Source organism: Schistocerca piceifrons, chromosome 6 (genome assembly GCF_021461385.2).
Source record: "Schistocerca piceifrons isolate TAMUIC-IGC-003096 chromosome 6, iqSchPice1.1, whole genome shotgun sequence".
Taxonomy (NCBI): Eukaryota; Metazoa; Arthropoda; class Insecta; order Orthoptera; family Acrididae; genus Schistocerca; species Schistocerca piceifrons.
Window position 1 is genome coordinate 331,115,981 of NC_060143.1, and position 18,278 is coordinate 331,134,258.

General features: G+C 37.5%; 1 protein-coding gene across 1 annotated transcript in view; it reads left to right on the plus strand.

The window, feature by feature from the left end:
• Positions 1 to 18,278, plus strand: part of LOC124802759 — a 428,511-nt gene that overhangs the window by 133,330 nt on the left and 276,903 nt on the right. Inside the window, exons 11-12 of the mRNA XM_047263751.1 lie at positions 2,073 to 2,286; positions 17,154 to 17,378. Of these exons, the coding sequence (XP_047119707.1) occupies positions 2,073 to 2,286; positions 17,154 to 17,378 (439 nt within the window). The remainder of the gene's footprint in view (positions 1 to 2,072; positions 2,287 to 17,153; positions 17,379 to 18,278) is intronic.

Consider the following 18,278-nt stretch of genomic DNA (forward strand, 5'->3'; position numbering starts at 1 on the left):
ATACATCTTGACAACAAACTGCTTCTTGATGGAGGTTCTTTCTGAGTTTCCTAGTCATTTTCATGTAGACAGAAGTGAGGTTCATCACTGAATTCAACACTTCGGCAGTTGCGTCGACCTGTGACTGCCTTATATGGCACCATAGCAACCTGTACTAAAGCTGATGGGCTGTTGAATATAGTTACCATAAAGTCAGCATGAATAAAATTACCTGCATATGCTGTTGCAGCTGTATATTACATAATAATTGCAGATTTGAGTGCTCTCTCGATGTTCAAAGGTCAGATCCATGGCTGGTAACGAAATCTATTCAAAAATATCATGTCTTCTAATCAAATGGTATGAGACTTCCTATATAAAGTGCTTATTGGTTTTACTTAGGCCTATGTTAGCTTCATTGTATCCAAAAACTACTCTGAGACATAGGATCAAGGTGTTTAATGTGATGATTCAAGTGGCCCCACAATGCTTACCAGAGCTTCTTTTGAAAGAATCAGGAGCCAAAATATGTACAAGAAAGGGGCAATCAAGTCACAAACAACCATTGAGGTGTGAGCAGGGGCATTATCATGATGTAATGTCCACGAGAGATTTTGCCACAATTCTGGTCGTTTTCTTCAGATTTCTTCAAGCAGATGGTGTCTAACTGCCAGGTAGTATTCTTTATTGACCATATAATCATAAGTCAGGAATTCAAGGTGCACTGTCCCATTTTAATTGAAGAAAACAGAGAGAAGAACCTTCGCATTTGATCAAACTTGTCAAATTTTTTTCGGTCTTTGTTCTTCAGGCATTTCCCATTGGGACGATTGGGCATTGGTTTCGATGTCATACCTGTACACCCATGTTTAGTCACCTGTTATAACCTTCTTTAGAAGTTGTGGATTATTGTAGACCTATTCAGCAATTCCTGAGCAATGTCTGTATGATGTTGTTTTTGTTGAAATTCAACAATTTTGGAACAAACTTTGCTGCTACATGTTTCATTCCCAAACCATCCAAAAAAAATTGCTTGACCTGGGTCAAAAGATATGCTGAGATCAACAGCAACCTCTCTGATGGTGATTCAGTGATTTTACGGAACCATTTTATTTAATAGTCCTGCATTGTCATCAGTAACTGATGTGCCAGGACATCTTCAACATCTTCTTCTTGACCATCTTTGAAATGTTTGTGCCACTCACAAACCCTTGTCTTGTTGTAGTAGACTCACTAAAAGCCACAGTCACCATTTCAAATGTGGTGTTTCATTTTATTCCATTTTAATGCAGATTCTTTGATCCATCTTTTTCTAAAGTAAAAATTCATGTGGCCCTCAAAAACATATATAGCCTTTTTGACTGTCAACAATAAACTAAATATCTGAAAAAGCTGAAAATGCAAACATGTAACAGAAACACGTGTACCAACAAGATAAAAAAAATCCAAATCAGATGTATAAAGTAAGCAAAATTAAAAAATTCCCATTACTTTTGATCACAAGTCTTATATATCGCAAAATGAGAAAATCAGAGAAATTAGAGCTAATACTGCAGTTTACCAGTAATCATTTTTCACATGTGCCATTCATGAATGGAACAAGAATGGGGGTATAGATAGTGGAACCAGAAGTGCCTGCTCCATTGTGACCTGTTGATCATCTCTCTTGAATGATTTCATCACAGCAGCACATAAATGCTCAGAAATAATTCTGTTTCAAAAACATTATCACACTGTCCAATAACTGTCCTTTTCTGCAGATTTGTTAGATGTCTTTTCAGTGTAACTTGCTCCAAAGATCTTCTAATGAAGGAGAACTTTCATGAATGTGGGTGAAGTGGAGGTATAAATATGAAACTAATTTTGTTAATGTAAAATAGAAAATTAACCAGGAAGTCACTACTTTTAAAACAGCTGATGCTGCCTTGATTATATTAGGCAGCTTCTGTTAAACCTTTACATGTGTTTAAAAGCTATCTAGCTATTTCACATTTCATGTGCATATATTTGCCTATTAGTTTTCTCTTTCATTTTCTTTTGATGAAGATAGTTTATTTGTAGCCTTTATTTCTTTTATTGTTTTCTTTTTATAGGCTGTCATCAGCAGCTGGTCAGAGGCTTTCTTATCAATGGTCAGTTGACTTTGACAAGGAAGCTGCAAGCAGAAGGTTTAAAACTCAGAGTCAGAGGCTACAGCTTTGGGAGAGTGTACGTGCTGTTCAACGCACATTAAACAAGGCATCCCGTAGAAGAACGAGCAGGAGTGCTAGTAGTGCAAGTTTATCAGTCCCCTTAAATGTTTCAGCTGTAAGTATATTTTTTGATGCAGTAATAATACTCATGTACTGAAAAATCATTATTTTCGTATGTATGCATATTGTACGAATGAGGGTAAGATTGGTCCTGCAGAACTTCAAGCTTATGCAGCCAATATAACTTTGCTTTAAGAGTATGGATCTTGTAATGATTCATGTTGAATGATACTTAAGTTTCTTCTGCCTGGTCCATTGATGAATGAATGTGAAATTTTCATGTAAAATTTACAAAACGTAAAGCAATTGATGTTACAACCAAATAAGGTATAAAATACAGTATTTGAATAACAATATTTTCTAGTAATATCTTTAGTTTTCCATAAGAAAATCATTTTGAACGTTAATTACAATAATGTCTCTCATATTATTTTAGTTACGTAATAAATTACAGTTTGGATTTGGTTCCTAACATGTAATGGTAACACAGAGCTTGTGCTTTATCCAGTTAAATGCATAGAACATAAAAATAAGGCCTCAATTTCTGCAAACGGAAAACTGTGAGAGGTAGATAATTGGAGAGTTAATTAGAAATGTAATTACAAAGAATATCAATTACAGAACAGGACATAAGAATTGATAACAAATGAAAATACATCGCTTGCTAATAACTTTCAAGCCGTTTCTCAAGATAATGAGGTTTTTTGTGTTAACTCATTATTTGATTGGAATTATAGTAATTAGGGGCGCTGGCCACCTATGCCAACACTTCCACAACATTTTAATATTTTCTGCCAAATATTTATCCCTTCAATTTCTTTATCATACATTCAATCCAGCATTTGTATGTAATTTTGTTAATGACAACAATCTCTTGATAATGATGACAACATACTTTCCTCTAGAACATTCCATATGCCTTCGCAATGAATATGAAGTTTTTTTATCAAATAGGACAGCATGATATATATAAAGACACACATACAAGGCCTTAGGAAGCACTGAATTGTCGGGTAACTATCATGATGAAAATATATATATATACATATGGGAAGGCTGTATTGTTATAATCTGATGATTAAATGTGATGACTTCCTTTAATTGCAATCATTTCATTAGTTGAATTCAACATACACATTAGAAAAAAAATAGGAAATCAATAGCACCCACTTTATTCAAAAGATTCAGAAAGATATTGCTGCAGATATGAAATATTTATTAATTAATTAGGTGATACACTTAATGGAATATTTACTCATTTAACAGACCAGATCAAGAACCTGTTAGGTGAAAATCAGTGCATAGTGGTAAAGGAAGATGCATCATCAGAAAAGCCATCCAAGTGTAAGAGAAGAGTGCAACAGCCTCTCCTGTTCTTTGTATGAACAAGAAACATTGGGCATATTCCTATCACTTATTTTTGGCCAGTAATAGCAAGAGTAAAAAAGTGATGATATAGATGTGCTTTCTATTAATATAATGTTTGCACACCTTCTGTGCTACTTTATGTTACAAACAAAAATATAATTATTTAATTGGACAGATAAAAAATCTACTCACCAAGTGGTGGCAGAACACACACATAAAAGATTGTTGTGATTGGCAAGCTTTCGGAGCCAGTGGCTCCTTCTTCAGCCAGAAGAGTTAAAAGAGGAAGGAAGAAGGGTGAAGGAAAAGGACTGGACAGGTCTAGGAAAAGGGGTAGATTTTCGGAAAGTCACCCGGAACCACAGGTCAGGGGAGACTTGCCATACAAGATGAGAAGGAAAGACTGATTGATGGAGTCTGCATCAGAGCTGGTAAATGACATTTATTGCCCCAGAGCTGGTAAATGACATGGCTGCTTTAAAAGTTTGCCTGGTCTCTGATGGGGCATGTTGAACCTCTGACAGGACTGGAAACGGAAGAGCTAGGTGGGTGGATTAGGCAGATTTTGCACCTGGGTCTTCCACAGGGGTATGATCCATGTGGCAAGAGTTTGGGATTGGGAGTGGCATAGGGATGGACTAGGATGTTGTGGAGATTGGGTGGCTGATGAAACACCACTTTAGGAGGGGTGGCAAGTATCTTAGGTAGGGTGTCCTTCATGTCAGGGTATGATGGTAGGTAATCGAGGCCTTGATGAGACCCTCAACATACTGAGAGAGGGAATTTTTGTCACTGCGGATACACCATCCCTGGGTGGCTAGTCTGTATGGGAGGAATTTTTTGGTGTGGTGTGGATGACAGATGTCAAAATGCAGGTACTGTTGGTGGTTGGTGGGTTTAGCGTGGACAGAGGTTCCTTCACAAAGGAAAACTCAGGAGAATTGCCCCAATTTAATTCTCATACGACTGAAAAGATTAATCAAATAATTATTAGCGTCAGTGGTGTTGAGAAACAGCTGAAATCATAAATTGAACAAAGCTCCAGGGACTCCCTGTCAAATTCTATACTGAATTTGCAGTTGAGTTAGTGCCTCTTCTTACTATAATCTGTCATAGATCCCCCAAAGAATAAACCATACCCAGTTCTTGGAAAAAGGTACTAGTCATACCTGTCTACAAGAAGGGTAGTAGAAGTGATCCATAAATCTGCTGCCCAATAACTTTGAAAACTCAAATGTAATGAAGTATCTTGAACAGTATGATATCAATTAGTGCCAACCAGCATGGATTTCAAAAACATCGATCATGTGAAACCCAACTCGCACTTTTCTCACATGGCAAATGAAAGCTTTGTATCATGGTAACCAGGTAAATGCAGTACTTCTTGACTTCCAAAGAGCATTTCACTCAGTACCACATTATGCTCACTGTTAAAAGTATGATCATACTGGGCATAAAGTGAAATGGCTCCGAGCACTGTGGGACTTAACTTCTGAGGTCATCAGTCCCCTAGAACTTAGAACTACTTAAACCTAACTAACCTAAGGACATCACACACATCCATGCCCTAGGCAGGATCAAACCTGCGACCATAGCAGTCACGCGGTTCCAGACTGTAGCACCTAGAACCGCTCAGCCACACTTGCTGGCACATCAAGTGAAATTTGTGACTGGACTGAGGACTTTTTGGTAGGGAGGACACAGCATGTAATCTGGGATGGAGAGTTGTCATCAGATGTAGAAGTAACTCCAGTTGAGCCCCAGGGAAGTGTGTTGGGACCCTTGCTGTTCATATTGTATATTAATGACCTTGCTGACAATATTAATAGTAAAATCAGCCTTTTTGCAGATGATGCAGTTATGTGTAATGAATTAATACCTGAAAGAAGCTACATAAATATTCAGTCAGATCTTGATAAGATTTTAACATGTTGCAGAGATTGGCAGTTTGCTCTAAATATTCAGAAATATTGGGCATTACAGGTTCGCCGATGACATTGTAATTCTGTCAGAGACAGCAAAGGACTTGAAAGAGCAGTTGAACGGAATGGACAGTGTCTTGAAAGAAGGGTATAAGATGAACATCAACAAAAGCAAAACGAGGATAATGGAATGTAGTCAAATTAAGTCAGGTGATGCTGAGGGAATTAGATTAGGAAATGAGACACTTAAAGTAGTAAAGGAGTTTTGCTATTTGGGGAGCAGAATAACTGATGATGTTCGAAGTAGAGAGGATATATAATGTAGACTGGCAATGCAAGGAAAGCGTTTCTGAAGAAGAGAAATTTGTTAACATCGAGTATTGATTTAAGTGTCAGGAAATATTTGTATGGAGTGTAGCCATGTATGGAAGTGAAACATGGACGATAAATAGTTTAGAGAAGAAGAGAATAGAAGATTTCAAAATGTGGTGCTACAGAAGAATGCTAAAGATTAGATTGGTAGATCACGTAACTAATGAGGAGGTATTGAATAGAATTGGGGAGAAGAGGAGTTTGTCGCACAACTTGACTAGAAAAAGGGACCGTTTGGTAGGACATGTTCTGAGGCATCAAGAGATCACCAATTTGATACTGGAGGGCAGCATGGAGGGTAAAAATCGTAGAGGGAGACCAAGAGATGAATACACTAAGCAGATTCAGAAGGATGTAGGCTGCAGTAGGTACTGGGAGATGAAGAAGCTTGCACAGGATAGAGTAGCACGGAGAGCTGCATCAAACCAGTCTCAGGACTGAAGACCACAACAACAACAACATTCAGAAATGTAAAATTTTGTACTTCACAAAACGAAAACATGTAGAATCCTATGACTATAATATCAATGAATCACTGTTGGAGTCAGCTAACTCATACAAATACTTGGGTGTAATAATTTGTAGGGATAGAAATGGAATGATCACATAGGTTCAGTCATGGGTAAAGCAGGCGGTAGACTTTGGTTTTATGGTAGAATAATGGAGAAGTGCAATCAATCTACAAAGGAGATTGTTTGCAAATCACTCATGCGCCTGGTTCGAGAATAGTGCTCAAGCGTATGGAACCCATACCAGATAGGATATTGAACATATACAGAGAAGAGGTTTGATTAATCCATGGGAGAGTGTCACAGAGATACTGATGGAACTGAACTGGAAGACTCTTGAAGGCAGATGTAAACTATCCTGAAAAAGTTTCAAGAACCAGCTTTAAATTATGTCTCTAGGAATACTCTGCAACACCCTACATATTGTTCGCATAGGGATCATGAAGATAATATTAGAATAATTACTGCATGCATAGAGGCGTTCAAACAATCATTCTTCTTGCACTCCATATGTGAATGGAACAAGGAGAAACCCAAATAACTGGTACAATGGGACCTACCCTCTACCATGCACTTCACAGTGATTTGCAGAGTATAGATGTAGATGAAGATACAGATGTAGATGTAGGTGCAGATGGAGCCATAAGTGATGATGAGGTCAACATCTAGGAAGGGGGCATGTTAGGTTGAAGACGACCATGTGAAGTGGATGGGAGAGGTGTTGGGGTTTGAAGGAAGGTTATCTTGACCCTGAGTCCTGACCATGAAGATATCATCAATGAACCTGAACCAGACTAGGAGTTTGGTGTTTCGGGAGGCTAGGAAGGTCTCTTCTAGATGGCCCATAAAAAGACTGGCTGTGGTGGGTACCATGTGGTTGTCCATGGCTTTGCTGCAGATTTGTTAATAAACCTTCCCTTCAAAGGAGAAGTAGTTGTGGGTTAGGCCAACGTTAGTAAGGTGTATAAGGAATTAAATAGTGGGTTTGGAATTTGAAGGACATTGGGAACGGTAGTGTTCAATAGTGGTAAGACCCTGGGCATGAAGGATGTTGGTGTATAGGCAGGTGGCATCAACAGAGATGAGTATGGCCCCAGGAGGTAAAGGGGTGGGGATAGTGGAGAGTCAGTGAAGGAAGTGGTTGGTGTCTTTGACATGGGAGGCTAGATCACAGGCAATTGGTTGAAGGTGTTGGTTAATGAGGGCTGAAATTCTTGCAGTGGAGGCACAATAACCAGCCCTAATGGGGCATGCAGAGTTGTTGAGCTTGTGGATTTGCTTAGAACAGAATGCATGGTGGATGTTTCTATCAGAATTGTTCTGTTGGAACACCATTATTAGGTGTTGTAGCTCACCAGGCAGACTGTCAGTATCTGCAATCACATATGCTCTATATGCCAAAGAGCATAAGACACTACTGCATTGTGGAGGATGATGTCAGCTGATGGGCTGCAAATATAACAATGTGTAACTGAGTTGGTTTGCAGTATACACTATGTCGCAGTGTAGAAACAGCTTTTCTTCTAAACATAACATCCAGAAATAATAAGATTCCATCTTTCTTCACTGTATTTTCAGATGAACCAAGTTCAGATGCTGGAGAATTGTCAGTAATGTCTCTATTCCATGAGGCCATACCACAAATGAATCATCTACATATCACCAGAAGCAGGAAGGTTGGAGACTTGCCAACTGTAGTTCTTTTCTCTCAGTCTTCCATGAATAGTTGCTCACCATGGGAGACAGTGTACTTCCCATGATGACACCATCCACTTGTTCAAAATGTTGGTTACTAAATAAGAAATTAATTGAGGTAAGTACATGTTTAAACAATACCACAATGTCTTTCTCAAACTTGCTGCTGATAAGCTCTAAAAAGTCTTGTAGAAGTCTTTCTCAAGAAAAGTTTTATACTTACTAAACTCACTAACATCTGCACCAACAGGCTGCAGTTCCCCCAAGATTGTAAGACCTACCAGAGATATGCAGTTATGGGTCTCCTCTCTGCCCAATAGTGAACAACATTGGAGCTCCTACTTATTTCTTTGCTAAATATCTTACTTCACTGTTGGTACCTCTCTTAGGCAGAAGTGACCATCACGTCCAGAATTCAGAAAACTTCACAGGACACTTGAAGACACTTAAGCTACAATCATCAGATATTTTGGTTAGCTTTCACATTTATTTATGAAAGTATCTCTGGATGACTCATTATAGGTAATCAGGAGCAAGTTCTAGAAAGACATTGTAGCATTTTTTAAACATGTCCTTACATCAACTTATTTCTCATTCAATAACCAATATTTTGAACAAGTGGACAGTATTTCCATGGAAGTACTCTGTCTCCCATGGTGGCCCACTATTTTGTGGAAGATTCTGAGAGAAAAGCACTGCAGTCAGTACATCTCCAACCTTCCTGCTTCTGGTGGTGTGTAAACAATATATTTGTCGTATGGCCCCATGGAATGGAAGCATTACCAATGTTTCTCCAGAATCTAAACTTGCTTCATCTGAATATACAGAATATCTCCCCATACAGAATATCTTACCATTCCTAGGTCTCATGGTTAGAAGAAAAGCTGACAGTACACTGGGTCATAGTATCTACCACAAACCAAATCACCAAGTTATATTTGCAGGCCACAAGCTGTCATCATCCTGCATAATGTGGTAGTGTATAATGCTCTTTAGTGCATAGAGCATAGGCAGTTTTAGACACCAACAGTTGGCCTGGTGAACTACAACACCTAAGAACAGTGCTCCAGCAGAATAGCTATTCTGATAGACAGATATGCCATTCCATTCTAAACAAGTTCATGGGAGGGATGTAAAATGAGAAGCAGAGGAACCCATTGCAGTGGCATTCATGCTGTGTTTTAGTGTCATGTGTTCAATAATAGCAAGAATCCTCAAAAGACAAGACAACAAGTATGTTTTTTGGCCACCAGCAAAACTGAAGAATTTGTTATGTTCGATCAAAGACGATCTACACCTTATGAATGTGGCGTATATAAGGTCCAAGCCACAGTGGGAAATCTTATATTGGGGCGACATGCTAAAATGTGCAAGAAAGTTGTGGTGAACACCACTGTCATACATACTTGGGGAAACATGATAAATCAGCGGTAGCGAAGCATTGCCTTGACATAGGACATTGCATGTTTTATGGGGCTACTGAAATTTTATCCTCAGCAGCAGCTCTCTGGGAATGAGTTTTAAGGAGGCCATACATATCCATACAGCAGACAGTCTTATCAATAGGGATTCAGGTTTGCAACTAAGTGTGTCCAGGAATCCAGCACTGGCTGCTATTAAATGCAAACAGAAGAAACAAAAACTTCTGAGTCATGACTCAAAGCAGTGTAGTGCTGAGATTTAATTCAGCTTTTAATCACAGGAACATCTGGCAGCACAGTCTTTTCCCACAACACATGTGCAGGAGGCACTATGAGCATAGCTTTCCTCCAATTGCAACTCACTGCCTGCTGCTGACCTGATAAATTTCAACACCCCATAAAATTATCATCAGCCACACCTTGTGGCAGTGACAACAGCATCTACCTCCACCTGAGTATGTAGAACAGTTGTATCAAGGAAATATTGTGTGATTTGCACAGTATGATTCTGTGACAAATCTGAGAAGTGTATTTGAAACAGATCATTCAGGAAAGCCTGAAAAATCACATCTGTTCAATAGTAACTTTATGACGTTAGTTTAATGTCAAGGTGCATACTTAGATTGTAAAATTACATCAGTAATGGCAACAAAAATGGAATCACTAAATATTGTGGTCATAAACACTTCCTTAAAAGTCCATTTGTGCCATCAAGTACTTGAAATGTCCAATGTATACATTTTTTCATTCATTCATTCACTCATGCAGTTGTTGGTGGAAGGATCCTGCAGAGATTGAAGAGATCCCTTCAATGCTGCAACAGTGGGCTGTCTTAGATCCTCTTGGGCAGTGCTAACTTATAAACAGACTCCATCTGAGGGAAAAAAAATACATTGGTGTCACATCAGGCAAACATGCAGGCCACAGAGAATGCTTCACCCACTATCCAATGACAAGCAAGGATCTGAGTAAGTGCTTTCCTAGCCACAATTGACTAATAAGTCTGATACTCATTGCATACATCGACATATTTCAAGTTACACATCCCCTTGATGGGGCAACAAGACTTTGGTAAGATATTGTGTGTAACTCTTACCCGTTACAGTTCTGTCAGTGAAGTAAGGACCAATCACATAGTCCTGAGTAACCTGGCACCAAACATTCACTCACCATTGTCTCTGGTATTCAACTTTCCTCAGCCAGTGTGAATTCTCAGCATCCCGCTAATGCTTATTTCTTACATTCAGCTTTTTGTGATTTGTAAAGGTAGCATCATTAGCAAAGAGAAGTCTTTGATGAAAGAAACTGTTGTCCTGATGCTACACTCCAACTGAGTGACAGAGTCCCCATGGTCTTCTGCAGTCCCTTTGGTAATCTGTCAGCAAAGTGGAACATGATAAGAGTATAAACTGTTTTGCACAGAACTGAACAACATTTGGCTGACTGATACCAGAGGCACTCACAATTTCTCTGGAACATAACATGTGGATTATGAACAATGCCTGCCAGAACATTTATTTGGCTCCTTCCCTTATTGAAGCCTTACAAACCATGTAGGATTTTCGTGCCTTTCAAATAACAATTTTTTGCACATTTACTGAATTGTCATTCTCGTTGGACACTCTCTGTTGGGGTACCTTTGAGTGTACAACTCAACTGTCTCTTTGTCTTCCTTCTGTGTTCTTCATAAAGAAGTAGCATATGTAGTTCCCTTGGTTTGTGAACTACTTTTATGTTTTCAAACTGAACATCGCTCAACAAATGTGAATTACACAGATAGAATTTTTCGTATGTTGGTACGAAATGATACACTTCTGTGCAAGACACCAATTGGTTTCATGTTGAAATCAGATGAACCCTAAATTATAGTCATTGTAATTACCCCAGAACTGGTAATGGGATTTTGCAGAGTGAAACACCATTGTCTTTGTATCTTCTACTATAACACCAGCACGGAAATAATTACAGTTCTATTTGAAAAAATGTAGGTGATATCAATAGCTCAATAATCAATATAGCTATTAAAAAAGACCAAAGTCACTTAGTGAGGACTTCCTTGCAGTTCATCTAGGTAATAGTATTACAGTGTCTTAAATGGTTCTGGAAACAATTTAGATGAACAGCTTAACTGAATTTCCCTATGTATGTGAAGTTTGGTATAATATATAGACCAAGATTTATGTATGTCCACACTCAATAAACATTTAAAGTCGAAGAGTCTGCAGTAGCATCTGTGCATGGAAGCAGATAGTTCAGTATACCAGTGATGTGAGTAGGGTCAACTACAAGAATTAGCACTTCACATTGAAAGAATATTTATTTAGCACACATGAAACTGAACTTCCTGCTTCTACAGTGAGTGTGCCTGTTTACACATTGTAATGCAACAGACTAATGTAGTACACAATCCATAGGTTTATGTAGTATACTATACAAAGTCATGAGTATTACAGTGTCTAACAATGGTTCATATTTTGTCATTCATCATGAAATTTTATTTGAGCTTAAAAATGTTGTAAAAAGTTGAAAGTACATTATTTGAATTTTCCACTATAATTATTTTATGTAAAATAGCTACAATTATTTTATGTAAAATAGCTGTTTTCAAAGTTTCAGAAAGACAACAGGATACCTTTAAATTAGCTTAGAAGTATACACAATAAAATGATGCAAAAACTAATATATTACTTTGTTTAGCCTTTGTACAACTTAATGTAAAAATGTTTGAACTAATTAAAATGATTATGTAATTAAAATTTAATTCAAATTCATTCAGAATTAACTGTTTGCGGAACATATTATGTTAATCTTTGGGTAGAAAACTCATTTTTATGAAATTGTGTTTAAGTGAGACATATTTGTGTATTTTGTAAAACATAATGTTGTAACTGAACATTTGGGAACTTGTAATGTTCCATTATCAGTTAATTACTGTTAATATCTAAATAATGGAAGTGTAAAACTGCATTGTTATGTCTGTACTTAAATGACAGTGGCTGTGTCCGCCATGTTAATTCTACCTCAGCTGTAGAAAGCTGTAGATCAACTTTGTATTTGCCAGCATACTGTATTTGTTAATTTGTGACGAGTTTACATCACCACAGCCAAGGTATAGAGTTATAAAATCACATGGAGAGAGACAGTTCTGTCAGTACTTATCTTTAGGAGGCAATATTCCAAAGACTGTTGACCAACACATTTATAGTAGCAAACAGAATGTGAAAATATAATACTAAATGCACTAAATAAAATTTTTCCATTATTTAGAGTATATATGAAGATATTCACAAAATCAGGTATGTGAAAGTTCTGTGCTAATGTGTCATTTGAAAACTGGTGTGAGATATTTGCCAGAATATTTTTAAGTAGAATTTCCTACATATTTTCCTCTATACTCAAACTGAATTTTATAGAGCATATATCACTTGCAAGAATCTTACCACATTGAAAACATGAAGTATAATGTTCTCATAGCATGACTGATTCATGATGTGTTTTCAGGATTCTAGCTAAGTTAACAATTCTATTCTGTGCACAGTATTTCACTGTCTGATCTAGTAGCATTTGTCGGGTATCTGAACAGGGGTGTTTTATGTACTCACTTTCTGGAGTCTTAATCATGAAACATTGTTGTTAATTGTGCCCTTACTGAGAGCCATGTTTCACTTTCTACACCCAGTAAACCATTACATCAATCTCACATGAAGACACAGTTTTTATGTGAGTGGGTTAAAGTATTCATCTAATGTGACACATCTCTGAATAATCATACTGGTTTGGTACTCATCTAGACTAATAAATAAGAAATGTGTTCAACTGCCTAGGTCAAAAAGAACTTCTTAATTTACAGTAACTGTAAATCTTTCCTTTGTGATATGTAACATTGATGATTTAATGTAGATTACTGAGTGGAGTGGAGTGTCATGTTTGTGTTGTTTTATGATGATGACAGAGAAGAGATAGGATGGAACCACACACTGACAAATAGCCTACTCCTCTTGATTAGTGCTAAGAGCCAACATCTCTATCCAGTGGATAGATCACCATCAACAGTATCAAATTCCTCATTTTTGTTTGCATTGTTGATGGTGATGAATGAGGAAGATGAGTGTGAAACTCATTAACACATAGCTTACTCTTATAAAATAGAAATAAGGGAGCCATTAGTAGTATCAAACGTTTTCACACTGTGCTATGCTGCAGAATTTTTAGGAATTTAATCCAGGATAATGGCACAAAATCTGCTGATAAGCATCTTTATTCTCACACATATCTTCCACTTGTTGGCCGAATGCCGGGGGTGCATTATTCAGACCACAATGATATAGGATTTGTCATCACAATACAACGAAAATAACAGATCATATACATGTACACAAATTATATAAGTGAACTTTAAGAAGATAGGACAGATGGCTGGTCATGGCCTTGATGATAAAGGAACCAGCCTGGCATTTGTCTGAAGTGACTTAGGAAAACCATGGGAAACCTAAATCAGAATGGCTGGACAGAGCAAATTCCATCCTCTTGAATGTGTGATCAGCAACTTAACAACTACAGTACCTTGTTTTGTTGGTCTGTTTTATCCAATGTTCTTTGAAATAAAGATATCAAACATGGAAACCCCAGGTCAGAGCTGCTGGTGGTTGTGGACATTTGTGCATGAGGTGTGCTTGCTTGTGGGAACACGTGTGTGTCTTTTCTTTGCTGATGAGGGCTTTGGCTGAAAGATACTTGTATAATGGGTAGAAATCTTTTCGTTGTGCAGAACTGCAACTTAACAGTTCATCTTTACAGTGAGTAGCAATCTATCCTTCTCCTAATATTCATATGAACATATTTGACTCTTCATCGATGATCACATCAAGGGCCCTCTGGTGACTTCAGAACCATGAACTTGCTGATATACCCATTTCACTGACTCCAGTCTGTTCAGAAAACTGACCATAGTGCTCAGAGCCATTTTGTTCAGAAAACTGACCCCATCTACTCAGGAAACTGACTCTTTATGTTCTTTCCTCTGTCAGCATCCACCCTGATGAGCCAGATGTTGAACTCAGGAGTATGACAATGAATTATACTTCCTGGTACATGATTTTGTTGCAGAAGAATTATAGTATTGTGAAGGGCCAAGGTGATGCAGTTATATCTTTCATTAGTAACCACAACTCTGAATTCTCTAAGTAATCTTTGACTGTGCAGTATGCATTACTTATAGAAACATTTTAGCTGCCTTTTTAAACATATGTATTTTAGGAGTCTTCCTTTAGATGTTTATTATACAACTTTATTCACCAATAAAAAATGCTGCAGTGAGTTTTTTGTTGCTTGGTAAATGTAAGTCCAAACTGGCTTTTGTTGCATGATTGTGTATGGAACTATTAATAAAATACTTAATAATGTTTTTCCTAATGTGCACAACATATTGGTAAATGTACTCATTTGGTGCAGTAAAGAGACCCAGTTTTTTAAACAGTTCTCTAAACGATCCTAACTACTAACTGCAGTCTAAAATTTGTATCCATATTTACCCAGAAAAGAATCTCATAGCTGAAAACTGAGTGTATGTAAGAATAGTATATTACCGTACCACAAGATGTTGACTGTTACAAACATGTTAGGACCTTATGAAGAAAACATGCAGATTACTTTTTTTTTTGCCAACATGTTAGTGTGCTCATTCCTCATTAACCAACAATCAGTATTTGTCCCTGAAGACATTGCACTTATTATGCCATCTATAAATTCATCACCTATCCTTAATGTGATAAATTTTGTTCCCTCTTTATGTTGAAGTGCGCACTGTTTATTTTCTTTCTTTTCAATGTTAATTTATTACATATTGCCCAATTGTAAACATCCTTGAGTGTTTCATTTGCTTTTTCTAATAGGAGTTCAGGTGTTAATTAATTAAATAGTACATAGAAATATAGAAATAGAAATATAGAAGTAGATATCCTCAGTGTCGTGAAGCAGCTTAAATCACTTAATAAAGGCAAGGGTTCCTGTCCAGATTATAAACCAGTCAGGTTCCTCTCAGAGTTACAGAGTTACAGAGCTGTACTCAGAGTCCATATTTAGCAGTTATATACAACTGACTTGCTCAGAGAAAGATCTGTACCTAAAGACTGAAAAATTGTTCAAGTCACACCAATACCCAGAAAGGGAAGTAGGAGTCAATTGAATTACAGGCCCATATCACTAACGTTGATTTGCAGTAGGATTTTGGAACATATACTGTATTCGAACATTATGAAATACCTCAAAGGAAACGATTTATTGACACACAGTCAGCACTGATTCAGGAAATATTGTTCTTGTGAAATACAACTAGCCCTTTATACTCATGAAATAATGAGTGCTATTGACAGAGGATGTCAAATTGATTCCATATGTTTAGATTTCCAGAAAGCTGTCAACACCGTTCCTCACAGGTGTCTTCTAACCAAACTATATGCCTATAGAATATCACCTCAGTTGTGTGACTGGATTCATGATTTCCTGTCAGAAAGGTCACAGTTCATAGAAATAGATGGAAAGTCATTGAGTAAAACAGAAGTAATATCCAGTGTTCCCCAAGGAAGCGTTACAGGCCCTCTATTGTTCCTGATCTAAATTAATGATATAAGAGACAATCTTAATAGCTTTTCTAGATTGTTTGCAGATGATGCTGTCATTTACTGTCTTGTAAAGTCATCAGATGACCAAAACAAATTGCAAAATGATTTAGATAAGATATTTGTATGGTGCGAAAAGTGGCAATTGACCCTGAATAAAGAAAAGTGTGAAGTTATTCACATGAGTACTAAAAGAAATCCACTAAATTTCGATTATGCAATGTCACACAAATCTGAAGGCTATAAATTCAACTAAATGCATAGGGATTACAATTACAAATAACCTAAATTGGAGTGATCACATAGGTAGTTTGTGGGTAGAGCAAACCAAAGACTGTGATTCAAGGGCAGAACACTAAGAAGGTGCAACAGGTCTACTAAAGAGACTGCTTACATCACACTTGTCCACCCTATTCTGGAGTATTGCTGTGTGGTGTGGGATCCGCATCAGGTGGGACTGACGGATGACACCAAAAAAGTACAAAGAAGGGCAGCTTGTTTTGTATTATCACAAAATAGGGGAGATAGTGCCACATACATGATATGTGAATTGGAGGGGCAATCATTAAAACAAAGGCGTTTTTCACTGCAACGGGATCTTCTCATGAAATTTCAATCACCAGTTTTCTCCTTCAACTGCAAAAATATTCTGTTGGCACCCACCTACATAGGGAGAAATGATCATCATGCTAAAATAAAATAAAATCAGTGCTCATGAAGAAAAATTTAAGTGCTTGTTTTTCCCGTGCACCGTTCGAGAGTGGAACGGTAGAGAGACAGCTTGAAAGTCGTTCATTGAACACTCTGCCAGGCACTTTGTTGTGAATAGCAGAGTAATCATGTAGATGTATACATGGAAAATACAAAGTGTGTGTGTGTGTGTGTGTGTGTGTGTGTGTGTGTGTGTGTGTGTTTGTGTGTGTGTGTGTGTGTGTGTGTGTGTGTGTGTGTGTTGGGAGAGGGAGTGTCCATATGTTGCTACTACTTCCTATGTGTAATCTTCTTTAATTCTCTCTAGATGGTCCAGGATGTGGACTATATTGTGAAAGTAACTGGTAAAAATGCAGCTGGTGTGGAGGGTCCTGAAATAATTCACACATTACGAATGACCAGTGGCTCTGCAAGTAAGTTGAGCCAAGAAGTTACACCATCACTGTATCTCTCAGCACCTTTGATGTCTTATGCTGATACAGAACTTCTAGTTGAAGCTGAAGTGGCTCCAGATGCTGAATCTGTTCAACAGGTAATATAAAACACTCATCACTATTTGCTGAATGTTTATTCATAAATGGTCACAAAGAAGTGATAAGTGATTTTATGTATCTATTGAAATTACAAATTATTGTAACTTGTCACAATTTATTTTATTTCCACTATGTGTTTTGGAGGTTTAAATCACCATCACTAGATTGATTCATGTCAATTAAGAAGATACTTTTATCAAGAGCTCCCATATGCAGACAGCAATGGGGTGGAGGCGATTTGGGGGGGGGGGGGGCAAGGACTCCCTTCCATACCTCACCTCTGCTCTTTGGGAAAAGAGGTAAAAATAAGTGAGGCAGGTTTTTCTTTCAAAAAAATGATTTAAAAGTCAGTATTACATAGGATTTTAACAGTGTCAGTACTGGAACTTTATTATGGCTATTTACAAGTCACCATTTGTCTTCCAAAATATTAAAAATTCTCCAAACTCTCAGGTTTTGGCTTTCCCTATAGACTTTCATAAGGGCTCCCTTGACACACGTGTTGTATGTATGACAGTTGGATACCTTTGTCATTGGCCCCATCAGTTACAGGCTTTTTTTCCTGACATGTTTATATCACATACCCTTGTATCAGTTAGTTTACTCATTATAAGATGTTCTTTTGCATAAAATAATTATAGGTTATGATAATTTACAGTTCTGGCAAGCAATATTGTTGCCACCCAATTCTACAGTGTTACTTATTATGAGAGGCAGTCAAATGAAAACTAAACACCTGCTACAGTGGGGCCATGGAATTGTTCCATTCAAAAGTAATCACCACACATGTTAAGACATTTACCCCACTGGGAGATGAGATGATCTGTTCCTGTTTCCTAGAACTTGGTCAGTGGCTAATGGATCTACAATCTCACCCACTCCTACATTTCGTCACCTTA